The sequence below is a fragment of the Quercus lobata genome, chromosome 4, assembly GCF_001633185.2.
Source record: "Quercus lobata isolate SW786 chromosome 4, ValleyOak3.0 Primary Assembly, whole genome shotgun sequence".
Taxonomy (NCBI): domain Eukaryota; kingdom Viridiplantae; phylum Streptophyta; class Magnoliopsida; order Fagales; family Fagaceae; genus Quercus; species Quercus lobata.
Genome location: NC_044907.1, coordinates 24598841 through 24619410, shown reverse-complemented (window position 1 = coordinate 24619410; position 20570 = coordinate 24598841). Strand labels below are relative to the sequence as shown.

Genomic DNA, 20570 nt, shown 5'->3' with positions numbered 1-20570 from the left:
TTGGCAGCACTTTCAACTTGTGCTCAACTTGATGATTTTTAGATTTGGGGAGTTGGATCCATGAAATATATCAAGATGGTTAAACTAGAGCATCCTACGAGTTTCAAGAAGTCATTAATTGAAATGTACTCAAAATCTGGAGATAATAGACAATGCTCGTGGAGTATTTCATGACATATATAAGCAAAAGATGTAGTCTCATAGAATGCAATGAACCAAGGACTTGCTCTACATGGCCTTGGTAAGGGGACTTTGGCTCAATTCCATCAGATGCTAGACAGCCAGATTATATAACCTTTATGAGGACAACATATGGAATAAGCCCTATGTTGGAGTAATATGGATGCATGTTTGATCTTTTATGTAGAGCAGGGCTTTTGAAGGAAGGTATAGATCTCGTAAAAAAAAAAAAATAATAATAATAAAGCAAAAAACAAAAAACAAATGCCCATGGAACCAAATGGGGCAAATTGGTGCGTGCAGAGTGTTTAAAAATGTCAAGTTAGGGAGGAAGCAGCCAGACACTTGCTATATTTTGGAACCAGAAAATGATGGAATCTATGTTTTGCTTTCATACATCTATGCTAGAACGCAAAAGTGGGGAAGAAGTTAGAAGAATGAGAAAACTTATGCATGGAAAAGGTAGTTGCAGCACAATGTCGTAAATGGAGTGTCCCATACATCTGGTTGAAGATCGTTCTCATCCAGAATCTAAGGAACCTAATGCTAAATCAAATGACTCAAAAGTTGAAACTGGCTAGCCATGTTGCAGAAACTTCAGAAGATCTAGTGAACATGGATGAGGTAGAGAAGGAAAATTAAATTTCTCTGCTTATTGAAAGACTGGCAATTTCTTACGGTTTGTTGAAAACACAACCAGGGGCCAAGATACGTATTCTAAAGAATCTCATGGTCTGCTCCAATTGACATTATGCATTTAAACTTATTTCCAAGATTTACAAACGAAAAATTACAGTAAGGGACTGAAATCGTTTCCATCATTTCAACTAAAATTGGCTTTATGAACAAGGGTTGACCAAAAAGAAAGTTAATGAGATTATTATTATTGTCAAACTACACATTAGGTTGATATCCATTTTATTATGATTCAAAAAGTACATCAATTTCCCCATTTTTCGCCTTCATGCATTAAAGCTTTGCAATGGCACATACATGCAAATTAGATCTTGCAGGGAACTTTAGATCTTCCCAGCCTTCATCATCCACTTTAGAGAAGTATGAGTCAACCATACGGTCACTAACAAACTCCAATTTAGAGGGTTCCCACTGAGAGAGAGAGAGAGAGCGTAAGATGAAATAAGAAAAATAAACAGCAATCTATATTTATGAAAAATATTGAGTGAGAAATCTAAAATACCAAAGATACAGAAAAAGAATGCATATCTACCTTTGGGTTCTTATCCTTATCCCACAGTATAGCTCTGCAGCCCTACAGTAAAAGGGGAGGTCTTAAATGATCCTCAAAAGAAGAAATTAGGAGAAGAAAAATATGTGAGTAAGATGAAACCTCAAAGAAATCCCTGCTGAGTTTTCCTTGCACGACATGACAAACCATTCTATACTCACGAACAAGGCATTGACCAACACCTTGGAGCCTTCCTTGTCTAATCTGTTCGCAAGAAGAGAATAAACATTAACTGGAAACAATCTCTTGAGACAACTTAGTTTTGTCTACATTTATAAAGTTATTGAGGGAAATAAAGATTCTTGCAGATGTTCCACTAGCTATTTTCAACAGGGCCATACATTTATATAGATCCGGGTGTATCATATTTCTTTAATGGTGGTAACCATACAACAGAGGAGATCATATGTCAGATAACCCCCAGATTCCATCTTCATACTTCAAATGATATGCCCTCTTGCACATATTAATAAAATTTTGTGTACCATTATTACAACTATGATTTCACATATTTACGGGGGAAAAAAAGCATCGTGCATATCAACCAATCTGCGTCTCTCTCTTTAAGCAAAAAAAAGCAGGCAAAAGGTACAAGGCCATTATTTATTTTTTATCAAGACAACTTATATTGGCCTATAAAACAAAAAAGGAATCATTATAGCAGGAGTGCAGGACATTCTCTTTCTTAGGATCCAACTTCATTCTCTAACATTTCTGGTTGTTCCTTCAAATTCTACCACAATCCCCACCCCACAGTGACTAAAGTATTTAACTCAAATGCCCTCCAATGGCCATAGCACATCTTTTTTCCTGATTAACCAGTGCCAAACTATGTCACAAGTCCCATGTGCTAGGTGCAGATGACAATCTAGGTGTCAAACTAATTTCATAAACAAACACGGGAACGAAGCCTTATCTATTTTTTTTTTTCAATTGATTATTCTAGAGAGAAATGAAAAACCCATGATACTTGGGATCTCCTAGAAAATTCTAGACTCAACTAAACTACCAAAATACCCTTAAGTCGATTCTCAAAAAAAAAATACCCTTAAGTTACAATTTTGCTCCTAAATACAAAATTGATCATACCTTTTAAATAAAAATCCAAATTAAAAACAATTTTAATCCTAAGACCTTTAGAACCACATGACGTTTACTCAAATGGACTTCACACATAGGTCCATAAAATAAGTCTTGACTAGACAAATTTGCAAATAACAAATTAATCTTCCATGACTGCATCACATGATGAAGCTTGAGATATCTGATAGTTCTCATCTGTACAGAATTGACACTTGATACACACTCCAAAATTCTTGAGACTTGTGAAGACACATTGGCATATTTCATTTTTTCCTAATAGTGAGGATTTATACTAATTCATTTATTTCCTAATAATGAAGACTTATACTCTACAGTTTTGAGAAACCATATAACTTTATTTGCTTACTTTAAAACAAAATAACTTAGACATAATAAGAGCTCCTATGAAGGAAGAAGAGGCACGTATGTATGTATGTGTGTGTATGTAAATTTTTTCTTCTCTAGATCAACCGCTGAATCTTTGCCCTTAGGATATCTAATAAGATAAATACTCATTTCATATTGTCACTATTGTGTCTCCATCATGCTCTGTCCTGCCCACTAGAAAATATATTGTGTCAGATATTAATGTCCTATATTCAGACGTTTGGTGTTGGTGTCCTTATTGCATAAAAGCCATGTCTTGTCTCCATGGATGACAAATAGCAACAGATAGAACTCAAAGGCATTATTGGTTGCTTCTTTTGCAGTCCCAAGTGGGGGAACATGGTAACATATCTTCTAACCTACTTATACAATGAGAATCACTCCATCATCCTATCTGTCATTTTAAGCAGGCCCCCTTTTCCATGAGATTGTTAAACCTTTTTATCTGATGCTAACAACAGTATCTAAGTTAACCAATCAGAGGTTGTAGATAAGAATATACATGCATTGTGTCACATAATGAATATCTTAAACACAGCTACACAAGTTAATCAGTCTATAACAATTAAATGCTGACTGGAATGGCAGTATTAATGCTTACTGCTCCCTTACCGATCTCAGAGAAATTTTAAGGCTTGTTGGAGATGCTCCCTTCAGTGACTGGAGTGTTGCAGAGATCCAATCATCCTTCTTATTCAAGGTCTCTTTTTCCTAAAACAGCCAGCACAAGATCATTATCAGCAAGTGGTAACATGCAAACACCAAAAGTAAAAGAATATTACTCAAAGCACTTGTAAACTATTAGAAGACATCTTACAAAGATAACAACAAATTCATTTTATCAACACACATAGAATTTAATATTATTAACTTACAAGAGAAGATATAATTTCTTCAACTGTTCTTCGAGAGAAGCACCTATCAATGACATTCAATCTGTAGCCAAGTGACCACAGAAAAACTGAGGATTGGAATTAATCAAGAAAATATTAAAAAATATTAGAAATTTGAGGATCTTGGACAGAAGCATAGGTTTGCATTTCAAAAATGAAAACATTAGTTCTGTAATACAAAAATTATTCTGATAGAATTGTCTAGCACTTAATCTGTGAGATATAGTTCATTTATCGATGTATGTTAAGATGATACATGTAGAAAATAAATCAATTAAGCTTTTTTCATATGAACATTCATTGAGAGGAGTTAATTTCATTTCCTTGACATCATAATTATTAAAAATCCTTGGCATGCATGGAATGCAGTTTAATGAATAAAAACTGTAGACGCCATTAACTAGAACAATGCATTTAAGTGAATAAAAACTGTAGAGGTCATTACAAAAAGAATAATATTTACAATTATGAATGCAGAAATAACCTGTGATATGCACTTTGCTCTTTCATATAAGGTTGCTGTGAGTACTCATCAATAACCGCGGAGATTATGGCAGGATCACTTGAATCTACTTTGCACAGTGCTTCTTCCAACAAAGACAATTTCTGGCCAATAATCAAAAACACATAAGGCATTCAAATGCCACAGTGTTGCAAATTAAAAATAAAACATTGGCAGAGAAACAGAAAGGTGAGGACTACACATGCATAGCATTTCATGTTAATGGCATGAGTCAAAAGATTTTAGAAGACAACTCTTAAAGAGAAAGTAGGTACTGTAACTTGTAAGTATGTCCTACACTTAACCCCAAGGGTTTGATCTAGTGGTTCTCAAGTCCTCATCAGATCTATGAGGTCCTAGGTTTAAAACTCCTAGCTAGCATCTTGGGATCACTCACAAGAGATTCCTCCCTCTAATTACTTAATATGTGTGGGATAAGGGACTACACATGCCCGGGAGAATAGTTAGGGGCTCCAAGAGCTTTGGACACCCAAGTTAGCTAAAAAAAGTACCTAGACTTAAAAAAGAAAAGAAAAAAAACCCATCGTCTACTTTTCAGCACATATAATTTTATTTTGTATCTTTGAAAACCTGATTTTTCAATAAACTGCAAATCAATTACTATCACAAATGACATTTCCTTGAATATTAATTAGAAAGCTCCATGCCATATTAAAAAAAGCAACTATTTGAAAAATTAATATTATATAAAATGCAAAGTATGTCGCACATATACACATATAATAAACAAGTCTCTTGTAAGCACATTACATACGAAGCTTGTGGGATCCTACAAGAATGGCTTCTGGAACTTTGTAAGAGCTTTAAATACAAAGCTTGCTACCATTACAACCTAAAACGCTCGTGCCAATATGTTGTCATTTACAACACAATCATTTCAACCTTGTACCTCTTATCTAAAAAAACTTCATATGTGCATATAAAAATCAATGACAAATCATGACAAATTTCACATTAAAACTCACGTTTAATGGAGAGAATAGATTTGGAGTATCAAGAATTAGGGGAATGTGCCAAACTAGAGGCCTGGTTGTGGCTTTTTTAGAGATGTTAACTTAATATTGAGAAACTAAAAAGAGGAGAGAATGAGGGGAAAGAAATGGGTCTCGAACCCATTGCTTTGCGATCCATACCGTTCTTATAGAAAAAGGAGCTGCCATTTAAGTTAGAGCTCATTGGCAAATTTGATTTTTGATGTTTCTAGTAACTGACACCCTCACCTTTAATAAGAAAGGATGTGCACTCTTGTCATAGAAAAGTATAGTACAGATATGTATGTATAATGTATATCACTAATGTACTTTGCACCTCCCCCCCCCCCCCCCCAACAACAACAACAACAAAAAAAAAAAAAAAAAAAACCCTTAAAAAATAGTCTTATAAAAAGAGATACAATATATCATAATGTGAATGTACAGTCTCCACATGCCAGCAAAAACATGCCAATGCATGTTACTGCTTCCAACTATTCCTCAACCAAACAAGTGTATCTTTTTCCTTCATTATAATTTTGAGCAATATACCTAAAATCAAATATGTAAAGTAGGATGGAGCACTACCTCTGAGGGGACAAAGTGAGTTGCAAGCCCACATGCAAGCATTTCAGCACCATCCAACCTAGTGCCAGTAAGACCAACATATTCTCCTGTCAATGATTTAGAATTATAATGAATATCTGAGTGAAAAGGAGACCTAAATCTATAACTTCATGAAAGTAGCTAGAACATAAGCAAAAAGATATGCACATAGAAGAAGGGAAGGGGAAAGGGGGAAGGGGAAAGGGGAGAAAAGGTTACCAAAAAAAAGGCCATGAGAATAACAAAATAATGCAAAATATTTCATAAATTAGAGGGTAGAATACAAGCATAAAAGTATGTAAAGACCACTTTGTGACACTTTTAAGCTTAGATGCAACCTGCTGCTAATCTTTCTTTAGAAACATAGAATTCCTATACCAACAACTTATATATATTCTAATAAATAAAATTACAATAGAATAAATGAGATTAAATTCTATAAGGATGTGGTATAAAACTCAAGTTTTACACCCTCCAATCCCAACATGCCACATCATCAAATCATATAGTAAAGAATAGACACAACCACACCTAATCAATTCTAATACTCAGATGTAAACACCCTTCAAGTGCCTGATCCCTTTTTTCCCCCTTCTTTCTTTATTAATTTTCTTTTACTTTTTGTGCCCCATGAGTCTCCCAACCTACAGATTATGCACCTCCCTTGGTCACTTGTCCCATACCATGATAACAAGCACATATAATACTCTCACCAATACTGCTAGTTCACAATAGTATCAATCAGTCATACATATTAAAACCTACAAATAGGAATTGAACTACTCGAGAAAATTTAGTGCTAAAGAAATATAACAACCAAAATCCTACTGAAAACGAACTTCACCCCTTTTTCAGGGAAGAATTGGTATCCAAAGAGTTACTATATATATCAATGATGTAATTGCCATTACCAAAGAATCCAGGGAGTCTTGACAAGTAATAAGAGGCACCTACATCGGGGAAGAGCCCCAAAGCTGTTTCTGGCATTGCAAAGACCTGCAATATCAAATGCATGTTAACCAAGAAACCTAGATCTACTATTTCTTTCTTCAATTTTTTTTTTATAGGAAGGTGTGTAACACTAGAACTTTTTTTTTTGGTTAAGTAAAAAGGTATCGAAAGTAAAAGGGTGTAACACTAGTACTTCCTAGGAGGTCAATTATTCAAACACTAATATTGCCCAAGCACATTTGTTTTGGAGTTTTAATGTGATTCAATGCTTTAGTGCCATTATGATCACACACAAGAAAACTAGAACTACTAAATTAAAACAATACTGCTCAATCCTTCTTTTTATATGTAAATACAAATCATGTATCCATATGGAACACATCAACAATAAATAGAATGTACAAACCAAAGTTACATACCACTTTAAGACAAATGAATGATAACATTTCAATTGATAGCATTGAAGAAAAAAAGGAGAAAGGAAACCAGAAGCTTAAGCCATAACAAAGATTAAGCTCCAACAATTGGTCATTACAATGAAAATTACCTAGCTAAATGTTTTACCTCCAAAATAAAAACACATAGTAGATCCCAAGGAGGACCAGAAAAATATCAAAATCAGATCAAATTGAACACTTCTGTATATTACACATCTCCAGTTTGTCAAACTTTTACAAACTCTATTTACCATTCAAGCATCTCTGCCAATAATTCAAAAAATCAAACAAGATTTCTTATTGTCGAGCAGAATGAAGATTTTGGAAACCATCCTTTAAAATTCTCGTCTACAAAGAGAAAACTCAAGGAAACTCTAATTGCCACAACCAAAGGAAGGGCTAAGTCATTTATGGACCTTTTCCCTATAAGTAAACTATGTCATTACAGACCTTGGTAAAAAATTTGAAAATTTTAAGTGGTAGACAAGGCAATGTCCTTTTGGGTGGATGAGTGGTGAATTCTCATAGAATATATCATGAATACATTCCAAAAATTAGAAACACAAGGTTAAGGCCAAACAGTGCTTTGTTGTATGCACAATGTCTTCAAATAAGATTCTCAAGGTGCCCATTTGATCTCCTAAAAAATTGGATGCCCCCTGGCAGGACTTTCATCTGCTGGTCAACCCCCTGCAGCATTCTACATGATCTATTGATTCACCATTTGCCTCAGCTTTTTCTTTTCTTGATCAGTTTAACAGAACAATTTTTTGTAATTGACTCAGGGAGCATTAAGATTATTTAAGTACCCAATAAAGTAAGATGAAAAGTGGTATAACAACCCATATTTAGCAAATATTGTACTTACAATTATACATAATAAGTTAAGAACAACATGGCAGGCAACAATTAAATAAAAAGAGGGGGGGGGGGGGGGGGAGTAGTGAACCATGAGATAAACAACCACATATAATTCCATACTTTGTGCATTCAAAACTGAAAATAATCAATTGAATGAGATAAAATAAGTAAAATACATTACTGCTGTCTAAAGTCTCAGGAAAGTGTGTAATTCATAATCATCAGCAGGGAGAAATTAAATTTCTATATAAATTTAAACTAGAGATCAATAGAGATAAATACCGAATTCTCTGTTGCAACCCGGAATCTACCATGTATGGAAACCCCAGCCCCACCTCCCATGACAATTCCATTTAGGATTGAAACCTTCAACAATGTTTTCATGCTAACAGTTAGAAAGAATACATACACGCAGATATCAAATGCTAAAAATACATTAAAATTTACACTTCATAGTGAACTGGGTCACCTGGGGTTTATGATATGTTGCCATAATGTAATTTAAGGTGAACTCCTTCCAAAAAAAATTTGCACCTAATCTCCAGTTACCTAATACATGCATATATGAGGGGGAAGTATTACAGCATTTTCATTGATGTCCTTTACATCTTAAAAAAATAAATACTTGACATTTGCATAAAACTTTGAGCATCTTCTAAAGAAGAGATGACTGAAACACTCCACAGAACCATTGACAGGAAAAGAACATTAGCAGAAAATTTAACAAGAAGATGATCCCATATCAACCAAGAGTGAACCTTATCTGGGTGGTAGGTCATTAATAATCTAGATGTTAAGGATCAGCGAGGTGGTCCAATGAGCAATAACAAGAGCCTATACCTGCACTAATATCCCGAACAACAGCTGAAACATCACCTCCAGCACAAAATGCTCTTCCCTTTCCCTAAAAAATATGACCACAAAGAACATGAAGTCAGTTTGCTTTCTCTGCAAGTCTGAAACAACAGAAATCATGTCCAATTTTTGAAATATAAGCATCAGTTAAACAATTAAAACACCTATGTATCATATATGCACAAGAAATTTTCATAAAATTTGTGCATATGAACAATCTTTACTGGCTATACTAAGTAAATTTACAAATTTTTTTATAAGGCGAATTTACAACTAAACTAAATGAAGTTTAACTTCTTCAACTTTTGCAAGTTAACAACCTTAAGAAGGTTGCTTTAAAAAAGAAAAAAGAAAAAAAGGATTAAGGACAAAATCCTTACAACATGCATAACAAAACAACAATCAAAATGATTTATTAGCACAATCTGAATTAAGAAATTAAATGTAATATGCGCTGTCATGTACCCGCATATACATTGGTGAAGTTCTGCCAAAATAAAGTGTCAGAAAGATGCAACTGTCTTTCTGATTTATTTCCAATGCAATTTGAATATAAGACATGAAGATAGTCTCTTAGAATGGACATACCTTGAGTATTACCAACTTCACATTAGAATCCTCCTCATAGGCAATGAAAAGATCCAATAGCTGAGAATTCTAGAATGTTTATTAAAGAAGAAGAAGAAGCATTAAACACAGAGTTCCAGATAAAATTTTATAGCAAATTGGTTGCTTCATTTACACTATCACATGCATGCACAAGTATTGCTGTATTGAATTAGTTATGCATAACATTATCTTACAAAAGCAGAGTATCATGACCACTAAATGGGATGAGAGAAACCAAAATAACAAGAGCTGAAAAAGGCAGAAACTTCCCAGGTAAAGTTGTGGATGACATAACAAAATGTAAGAAAAGGGCATGTATATTCAAATGAACAAAGAAGCAGAACAAGGTTGATCCACCTGAAGGACTAGATATAGGAATCATCCATATTACAAAAATTAATTCAATAGACTAATAAGTCCATATTTTGAAACAAGGAAACAGCATCAAAAATTGCAGTCAGAGCTTTGCACCCTACCATCGCATTTAATTCATTTTATGTCTTTATTTATAATTGACTAAAAAATTATATTATAAAATCTAAATCTAGGGCATATGTATTATGAACTGAAAGTATAGGGTCTGAAAAGAAAAGCTTGCATAGTTTTACTATAAAACATGCTTTCCGACATGTCAACCAAACCTGATAAAACCAATCAGACTTATAGCTGTGGCTGGCAACTAAAAACAATGTGCTGAAATAAATATTCACAGTACTGACCAAGGTTTGCTTTTGAAACTAATGCATATATTGGGTTAGAGAGTGAATAATTTTTATCTAAAAGAAAGTTACTTCTGCACCAACCACAAGCTGAGCTTGTAGTTAATAAGAATAAAAAAGGCTGGTTCGCAAGACAATCCTCGCCAGAATTGATAGAAAGAAAACGCCAAAAATAACAATATCCACTATTATTTTTTACATTTTTTTCCTGAATAAAAATAATTGCACCAAATAATGCCATTCAACCATATGTCTGTTTCTCCAAACAAAAGGAAAAACCAACCTATGTTTGCATGATTATTTAAAGGAAATTTTCCTGAAAAGAAACGATACCCGATGTTCATAGTATAAACCCCACTCCAACAGTCCAACATTTTTTTTTCTCTCATTCCTACAGTTAGAATGTGCAAGAGTGTGGGATATTTTTTCTATTGATTAAGAGGGCAAAAGCCTCAACTGGTAGGACTCAAGTGGGGGTATTCAATAAATTTAATTGGAACATCATTTATTATTCGAAATAATATAAAGACCCGGAAAGAATAATTATGGGGTGATTTAAGAGAAGACAGTACATTTGTAAATGCTGTTTTGCTATCATAAACTAGATCCTCTCATATAAAGTAGCGTAGCCAGCAACAAATAAAAGCATATACACAAGCAGAAAAGCACAAAGGAAAACTTATACACATACATACATACATACATACATATATTTCAACCAAAAAGCACAATATAAATAATAATGCAAGAAAAACACATGATCGAAAAGTAAGTTAGGCGTGACACCATTTGAAATGAGAGGGCATTCAATTGCTTAGGCCTGTTCAATGTCAATATTCTTGCAGACTTCTTCTCTTCAACCAGAACCTGTCAAAACAATCAATCAAAAAACACATATAAGAATCGAAAACGCGCAAACTTAACAATCAAAATGCCCTCTAAAACATCTCCAATGCCACGATTATTAAGGTAATTTATTCAAATTTCAAGGATTCTAGTTACTATTACTCAGTAGGAAACTAACTACTTCCATAAAATCAATCAAATTCCTCACACCCCATTATCAAATTAACAGCATAACTCAAAATTAGTTGAACACTACAATTTCATGAATTCATTAAAATAAAAAATAAAAATAAAATCATTAAAACCATATTATCCCAGGAGAAAAAAAAAAAAAAACCATGTTTTCTATAATATTCAAAAGCTAAGACTCTGTTTGGTTGCCGAGAGTTTGGCTCGTTAGAGAAGTTTCCAAAGTACTGCTACTCAATTATTGTATATTTTCTCAGCAACCAAACAGAGCATGGAAATGAAATGAGAGAGAGAAATTGGAGAGACCTGAGGGTCGTCGGGTTTGGTAGAACTGAGCGGAGCCATGGTTCTTTCTCTCTGTGAATTCGTGCTGATAAGCTCGGTGGTATGGTATGGGAGCTCGTTGCTTTCACGGTTGGGATTTTGCCAATTTCCATAAAGCTCGCCTATATATAGAAACGACAACTCTCGAGAGGACTTTTCAAATTCTACACTTTTACTAAGTCCAGATTAAGATGATTAATTTTATCACCTTATTTTAGTATTCAATTTATTTTTTATACTATTTATGGGTTTTATCATACTTTTTGATATTATTCATAAGTATCACTATATTATTTAATTAATTTTTATCTTTATTTATAATAATTTCAATAAAAAGTTTTTACACTTTTTATTAAATCTTTGTTTGAGATAATTAATTTTGCTAACTTATTTTACTATTTAACTTATTTTTACTACTATTTATGAGTCTCACAGCACTTTTTAATACTATTCATAGGTCTTACTATACTATTTTAACTAACTTTTACCTTTATCTATAATAATTTTAGTAAAAAATTTTCAGTTTCAGTAAAATAAGTGGATCCCAAACAGACCCTAAATGAGAATGCATTTTACTTTTACATCTTTTTATGCAAAAATAACAGTCTGTTTTAGGTCAATTTTAAAATAAGATTTTTTTAATAAGATAAAATTTAATTAATTATTTTACAAAATACTCACATATGATTATTTATGTCATTTTGGATATACGCTGCTCTTTCTTTAAGACATTTTCTTCTCTCCTTCGTATGTGTGTTAAAAATATTTAGATTTCGTTTGAGAGTTCACAAGGGAATTGAATTGAATGATTATAAAGGGAATGGAAATAAATGGAATTGAATGAAATGAAATTAAGTAATATTGATTGGATGTTTTAAAATAAATGAATGAAAATAAATGAAAATGAATGGAATGTAAGTAATCTTGTTTGAGAGTAAAATGAAGGGAATGGAATGAAATAATTTTATGACAATATTACTATTAGACCCCTATTTTAAAATAAAGGGTTGAATATATAGGGTATTTTGGGAATTTTAGTAAAAAAATCATTAAATCTAATTCCATTTCCTCATATTTCTCTCAATTTTGGGGAAATAAAAATTTGAGATTTTAAGGAAATAAAAAGGAATGAGTGTTCCCTTCTACCCATTCTATTCTCTCACACTTAAACTCCCAAAACAGGGAAATAAATTTTCCATTCCCTCCATTAAAACTCCCAAACAAGAGAAGAAAAGAATATTCTAAAATTATTCTTTTTATTTCATTCCATTTTATTCCCTCCATTCTTAAATAGTATTCTAAAAAAAGAATATTTTATTAAAATGTTGATTTTTCTTTATTTTTTAAAATTATTTGTCTCCCTTCACGCAGCAAATGCTTTTCATTCTCTTCCTTCACAATCGAGAACGCAAAGAAATTTTTTTTGCATAAGCTACTATGCTTAAGTCTATTTACACAAGCACTGTAACGAAATCTCATTTTATACAATGAATATATAAAATGATGTGTGTGTTTTTTGAGGTTGACTTGCTGAAATCTTTTGTGAATGCACTTAAGCACCTTTTTCATGCCGTAAATTCCTTTGGTTGGTCTTTTTTGTGTAGTTTATCATGCATGGGTGGTGGTGGTGTAAATTTATTCAAGTGGCATTTTCCATGACATAATTTCTCTCATAGCAAGTAGTTCCATCTAGTGAAAATTCTCATGTAGTGAGCTCCCTTTCTTGATGTAAATTCCTGTATACTCAGTAGCTTTTTTTTTTTCTTTTTTTCTTTTTTAAATGTAAGTTCTCGCATTCACATATTTTTCTATCCCTTGTGGGAGGTATAGATCTATATTTCCATCAACTTCTATCCCTTGTTGGAGGGATAGATGCACAATTCCCACGTGCACATATGCACTCATCTCTACTTTGTTTTCAAATACGCATCATATCGACATTTTGGCAGCACATTCAGCTTGTGCCCAACTTGGTGATTTAGATTTGGGGAGTTGGATCCATGAATATATCAAGATGGTTAGACTAGAGCATTCTACAAGTTTGAAGAATTCACTAGTTGAAAATGTACTATAAATGTGGAGATATGGACATTACTCTTGACGACATATCCAAAAGATGTTGTTTCTTGGAATGGTATGATCGAAGTACTTGCTCTTCATGGCCTTGGTGAGGAGGCTTTGGCTCAATTACATTTGATGATAAGGACATGCATTCAGCCATTTGATATCAGCTTCATTGGAGTATTATACTATTTTTACTATTATTGGCTTTTAGCTGTGCAGGGGTGATAAGTGATTCAAGAAAGTAGACAACATTTCAATGGGCTAAATAAGGAATAAGCCCTAAGTTGGAGCACTATGATTGATCTTTTATAGGACTTTTGGAGGAACTGTAGATTTTTTATAAAAAAAGAAATGCACATGGAACCAAATGGAGCAATTTGGGGGGTTGTGCTTAGTGCAGCAGATTGTTTGTAAAAATCAATTTAGGGGAGGAAGTAAAAAAAGTGAGAAAACTTATGCACAAAAAATGTATTTGAAAGACACCGGGTTGCAACTCAATTGTCATAAATGGAGTTTCTCATTTATTCCTGGTCTAACATCATTCTCATCCAGAAACTACATAAATTTACTTGATGCTAAATCAAATGACTCCAAAGTTGAACTGATAAGCTATGTTGCAGAAACTTCAGAAGTGTTGACGAACATAAAGAAGAAAGACTGGAAATGTTTTATGGTTTGTTGAAAACACAACCAGGGGCCAAGAATCTTATTCTGAAGAACCTCAGGGTCTGCTCAGACCGTCATTCTGCATTTAAACTTGTTTCCAAGATTTACAAACGAAAAGTAAGAGTCAACGGGTCATTTCCATCATGTCACAGATGGTTCCTGTTCATGCAAACATTACCAGAGAAAATAACTTGAAGCATACGCTGGAAATTTATGTTCTATATATTATAATTATAGCATCGGCTAAAATTAGCACCCTTTAACAAGGATTGACTAATAGCACAAAAGATAATGAGAACATCATTGTGGTCATATATGTCTCCACACAATGTGTTGATATCCGTTTTATTATAATTTAAGAAGTGCAACAATTTCCCCATTTTTCACCTTCAAGCATTAAAGCTTTGCAATGGCATATGCAGGCAAATTAGATCTCGCAGGGAGCTTTAGATCTTCCCAGCCTTCATCATCCATCATAGAGAAGTATGAGTCAACCATATCGTCACTAACAAGCTCCAATTTAGAGGGCTCCCACTGGGAGAGATAGTAAGCCAAAGATGAAATAAGAAAAATAAACCAACAGAAATCTATATTTAAGAAAATCATTGGGACTGAAAAATCTAAATGGCAAAGATATAGAAAAAGATGCATGTCTACCTTTGGGTTCTTATCCTTATCCAATAGTATAGCTCTGAAGCCCTACAGTTAAAAGGGGAAGTCTTAAAATAATCGTCAAAAGAAGAAATCAGGAGAAGATAAATATTTGAGTAAGCTGAAACCTCAAAGAAATCCCTGCTGAGTTTTCCTTGCATTACATGAGAAGCAATTCTATACTCACGAACAAGACATTGACCAACACCTTGGAGCCGTCCTTGTCTAATCTGTTTGCAAGAGGAGAATAAACGTTAAAAAGTAAAAACAATCTCACAAGATTTAGACAAATTGGATGGCTGCTTAGTTTTTTCTTTAGTTATAAAGTTATTGAGGGAACTAAATATCATATTTCTATTATGGTGGTATCCATACAACAGAGGGGATCATATGTCAGATAACCAAGTCAAGCTTGGATCCCAAGTGACACACAATCCCCACATTCATCTTCATACCTCAAATGATATGCTTTCTTGCACATAGTGATAAAGCTTTTTGTATTACTATTACAACTATGACTTCACATATATACAAAAAAATGGAAATTCACCATGCTTATAAAAAAATCTGTTCTATGCCCTTTATGAAAAAAGGAAACCAGAAAGTACAAGGGCATTATTTATTTTTTATCAAGATAAAACTCATATTGTCCTTTGAAGCAAAAGAGAGAATAATAATCGCAGGACATTCTCTCTTTCTATGGATCCAACTTAATTCTCTATACATTTTTGGATGCTCCTTCAAATTCTACCACAATCACCTCTGCACAGTGGCTAAAAATGTTTAACTCAACTGTTCTCCAATGGCCATAGCACATCCTGATTCCCGATGGACCTGTACCAACCTATGTCACAATTCACAAGGACAGAGTAGCATGTGCTGGGTGCAGATGTGTATCTAGGCATCAAACCAATTTCATCCCCATTACTCAGAAATGAAGCCTTATCTTTTTTTTTTTAATTGATTGTTCTAGAGAGAAATGAAAACACCTGATTTATTTGAGCATTCAATTCTGTTCATTCCTTAGGTTATTAATTAAGAGGTAGTTACTTGTTTAATGGCTGGACATTGAAAGCATAACACTTGCTGACAAGAGTCAATGCTGCATCTGAAATAGGCACTTCAAACATTTTAGTGTCCAATAAAAAATAGATGCCACCATATCCCCTTTTTGGTAACTTTATATAGGTTCTTGTTACACTTATCATAAAAATTCCTTAAAAAAGGACACTGTTTTCAGTTGTCAATCACTTTTACCAGTTTATAATACTTGAAATTGAATTTCTAACCTTCAGAAACTAGAATAAATGATACTTCTGCTAAAGAAATAAAGAGAGATTTCTATAGACATGATTAGAGCACATAACGAAAATCCTACAGAGCTAAATTTCAACCGAAGATGTCATGAATATCTTAACCACAAGTCAATCAGTCTTAAGCAGTTAAATGCTGACTGGAATGGCAGTATTAAGGCTTGCTGCTCCCTTACCGATCTCAGAGAAATTTTAAGGCTTGTTGGTGATGCTCTCTTCAGTGACTGGATTGTTTCAGAGACCCAATCATCCTTCTTATTCAAGGCCTCTCTCTCCTAAAATTGCCAGCACAAGATCATGGTCAGATAAGTGGTAAACATGTAAACGCCAAAAATAAAAGAATATTACTCAAAGCACTAGCAAACTTTTCGTAGAAATCTGACAAAGAGGACAGCAAATTAATATTCTCATCATGGATAAAATTCAATATCATTGAACTTACAAGGGCAGATATAATTTCTTCCACTGCTCTTCGATTAAAGCACCTATCAATGACCTTCAATCTGTAGCCAAGCGACCGCGAAAAAAAAAAAAAAGGATTTCAAGTTTATTGAGAAGGATTAAAAAAATACTTAAAAAATATATTTGAGGGTCTTGGACGACAGAAAGATAGGTTTGCATTTCAGAAAATGAAAACATTAGAGTTCTTTAATACAAAATCAAGTCTGATAGAACCTTCTAGCACTCAATCTGTGAGATATAGTTCATTTATCACTGTATGTTAACATGATACATACAGCTAGCTAATAAACTAACAGAGCTTTTTCATATGTGCATTCACTGAGAGAAGTTTATTTCATGATTGATTATCCTTGACATCATAAGTATTAAAAATCCTTGGCATACATAGAATACAGTTTAATGAATAAAAACTGTAGAGGCCGTTTAATTAGAGCAAGAAGTATAATCTTTATAATTAAGAAAGCAAAAATAACCTGTGATATGCACTTTTCTCTTTCATATAAGGTTGCTTTGAGTACTCATTGATAACTGCGGAGATTATGGCTGGATCACTTGAATCTACCTTGCACAGTGCTTCTTCCAACAAAGACAATCTCTGGCCAATTATTAAAAACACATAAGGCATTCAAATGGCAATGTCTTACAAAATTAAAATTAAAAATTTTGGCAGATAAACATAATGGTGATGACTATGCAGGCATAGCATTTCATCTTAATAGCATGAGGATAAATATTTTAGAAAATAATTTGTAAATAGAAAGTAGGGATTGCAAGTATATCCTAGACTTAACTACAAGGGTTTGTTCTAATGGTTTCCAAGTCCTTGGGGATCCATGAGGTTCTGGGCTGAAAACTTCTAGCCAACAATTTACTCAGGGCACTTCCATCCATTTGGTCCATTTTGGTTTATTTTGGTCCACCTTGATCTAATTAGGTCTACTTCAGATCATTTCAGACTATTACGGTCTATTTGGTCCACTTCGGTCTATTTGGTTATTTCGGTTCATCTGGTCCACTTTGGTCCAATTCGATCTACTTTGGTCAACTTCGATTCATTTTACTCTACTTTGATCCACTTTGATTCAATAGGTCCATTTTGTGAGTTTCTGGATCTATGATGTGGTGGATCTAAAATTTGTTTCTAAAAATAAAAAATAAAAAACCTACAAAATGACCGATTTATTATCAAATGCACTAAATGAATAAATCTAGTCTTACCATGTTTATTCCTAATTTGTGCTATTGGACTATATAATTATTTCCACTTTTCAATTTCTTTTTTTACCATAATTTCCCTTCTTCAAATAAAATGACCGATGTATCCTCCTCCCGTCCACTCCACTACTTTGCCTTTTAGTTTAAACCAAGTAGGGATTGGAAAAAACAATGCTGATGCATGTTGCTGCTTCCATCACTAATTTATTTCTCACCAAAAAAAAAAGAAAAAAGAACAAAGAACAAGTCTTAGGAAAAATATACAATAAATCATAATGTGCATGTACAGTCTTCACATTCCAGCAAAACCGTGTTGATGTATGTTACTATTTCCAACTATTCCTAATCCAAACAAGGTGCATCTTTTTCCTTCGTTAGAATTTTGAGTACTATACATAAAATCAAATAATTAAAAAAGAATGAAATACTACCTCAGAGGGGACAAAGTGAGTTGCAAGACCACATACAAGCATTTCAGCACCATTCAACCTAGTGCCTGTAAGACCAAGATATTCTCCTGCCAAAGATTTAAAATTATAACGAGAATCCAAGTACAAATGAGATCTAGATCAATAACTTCATGAAAGTATCTACAAAATAACCAAACAGTTATGAATTTAGAAGATGGGAAGGGGAGGGGAGTTACCAAAAAAAGACCATTATAATAATATGTAAGGTTGAATTTATTCAACCATCTTATTGGCTTTATTCCGTGCCAAATTTGCTTGTAATTCAGCATTTAGTAACCCTGTATTTAGGTGGGTTTGATGTAAGGGTAGTGAGTGAGATAGAGTGAAGTTTGCTCAAGAGTGTGCAAGAAAACAGAGTGTCGCGGCTGGGACTCGCGGGTGACTCGCGGCTGCAAGCCGCCAGAAGTAGCACACGTGCCAAGCATGCTGGAAGATGAACAGTCATGCTAACTGGAGCACTACAGGACAAAACAGGACAACTGGCTATACGGTTATCTCGCGACTGGATCTCGCGACTTAGTCAAGCCGCGAGCCACCCCTGTTTTGTAAAAACCTGACGTTTCACATTCCTCTCCACTCCAGTATAAATACCCCTATTACCCACGATTGAAAGAGAGCTTCCAGAGAGAATTTTGAGAGAGAAACCCTAGAGAAAAACTAGATTGATTCACACACAATCTATACCTTAGAGACTCTTCAAATTCCTCAACTCTCTTCCTCTCCATTGTCAAATCCTTGAGAGGCATTATACCAAACCAGGTTCTCACCATCATCATCTTTGTGAGTCTGCTGTTTGGATTTCTGGGAAGCAGTTAGGAAGGAACCAATCTTCATTGGTTGATGCTACGGTCTAGTAGCGAAATCCAGGAAGCTAGAAAAGAAAAAGGTTCGGCGCAACCTCGTTGGAGCAAGAAGCTTGGAGGGCTTAGGTGCACTGGGTAGATTAGGCTTGGAGGGTCTATTGCTGTCCTTGTATCCTAACTATATTTTCTAGTGGATTGATTACCGCTTGGAGGGCGGCGGAGAGGTTTTTCGCCGAGGGCTTCGGTTTCCTCTTCGATAACACATCGCGTGTTGTCTTTGTGTTTGCATCTTCCTTCCTCTCTATCGTTGCCTTTTTATTTATCTGCTGTGGATATTAATCTGTTATGGCTTAGATAGTATTTAATCAATTTCGTTTGATAGCATATGTTAAGTTTCCGCACACTAGTTGTTTGACATATTGCTTGAATTGATTAAGTTGTTATTTGGGGGTCTAAACGTTCAAAGGTGTTTTTGTACACGTTTTTTGAACTTTCAATTGGTATCAGAGCGGGTACACTTGTTGTGGTTTAAATACCTAAGTGTGATCCTTGACCCCTTGTGTTTATTTGCCATGGATTGTGCTTTGTATGACTCTTTGCATGATTTGGTTGGTGATGAATGTAACATACCACATGTTTGTAAAAATGCCTCTATGAGTGTTAATCCTCATAAGTGTGATGACATGTTATTTGAATCCATGGGTGTTGTTGACAAACTCTTGAAGAAAAATGCTAAGAAGTTTCAAAAGAATTTGAGCAAGTTATTTTGTGAAATGGATGATTTGATTGCTAAGCTCAATGAATCCAACAAATTGGTTGAGAAATATAAAAAACTTGCTGAAATTTCTCTTGAAAAGCTGAAAGATTTTGAATGTTTGAATATGGACTTGGATGATAAACTTGTTTTGTCTAACAAACTTGTTGATGATCTTAAATGTGAAAATGAATCTCTTAAGATGCATGCCAAGTGTTTGATTGCTGAACCCATTGATAAAATGGATGATAATATGTGTTGCAATCATGTTGTGGTACCTGATCTTGTGCCTAATGTGTATTCTATCTCTAAGGACAAATCGGTGTACGTTCCTCCACACAAAAGAAATCAAAATGTGGAGAGAATGACTGTTAAGTCACAGCCTCTATTTAGGTCTCAACCTAAGGTTTTGGATGGATCTAAGTTTGTTCCAACTTGCCACCATTGTGGTGTGATTGGTCATATAAGACCTCAATGTCATAAGTTGAAGAG

General features: G+C 34.0%; 2 protein-coding genes across 2 annotated transcripts; both read right to left on the bottom strand.

Annotated features, from left to right (window-relative positions):
* Positions 1 to 970: 970 nt before the first annotated feature.
* Positions 971 to 11803, bottom strand: LOC115988008 (3-hydroxyisobutyryl-CoA hydrolase 1-like). The gene is made up of 14 exons (XM_031111636.1): positions 11663 to 11803; positions 11108 to 11188; positions 9582 to 9650; positions 8979 to 9042; positions 8608 to 8687; positions 8421 to 8504; positions 6801 to 6885; positions 5872 to 5957; positions 4274 to 4395; positions 3772 to 3832; positions 3509 to 3607; positions 1529 to 1630; positions 1409 to 1450; positions 971 to 1287 (listed from the first exon to the last, which is right to left on the bottom strand). The coding sequence occupies exons 1-14, from the start codon at positions 11699 to 11701 to the stop codon at positions 1150 to 1152; spliced, it is 1152 nt and encodes a 383-aa protein (XP_030967496.1). The 5' UTR covers positions 11702 to 11803; the 3' UTR covers positions 971 to 1149.
* Positions 11804 to 14804: 3001 nt separating this feature from the next.
* On the bottom strand, positions 14805 to 18119 carry LOC115988114 (3-hydroxyisobutyryl-CoA hydrolase 1-like). The gene is made up of 7 exons (XM_031111753.1): positions 18055 to 18119; positions 17310 to 17431; positions 16817 to 16877; positions 16551 to 16649; positions 15190 to 15291; positions 15068 to 15109; positions 14805 to 14944 (listed from the first exon to the last, which is right to left on the bottom strand). Exons 1-7 carry the CDS (start codon positions 18055 to 18057, stop codon positions 14807 to 14809), a joined length of 567 nt encoding a protein of 188 aa, XP_030967613.1. The 5' UTR covers positions 18058 to 18119; the 3' UTR covers positions 14805 to 14806.
* Between the last annotated feature and the right edge of the window lie 2451 nt (positions 18120 to 20570).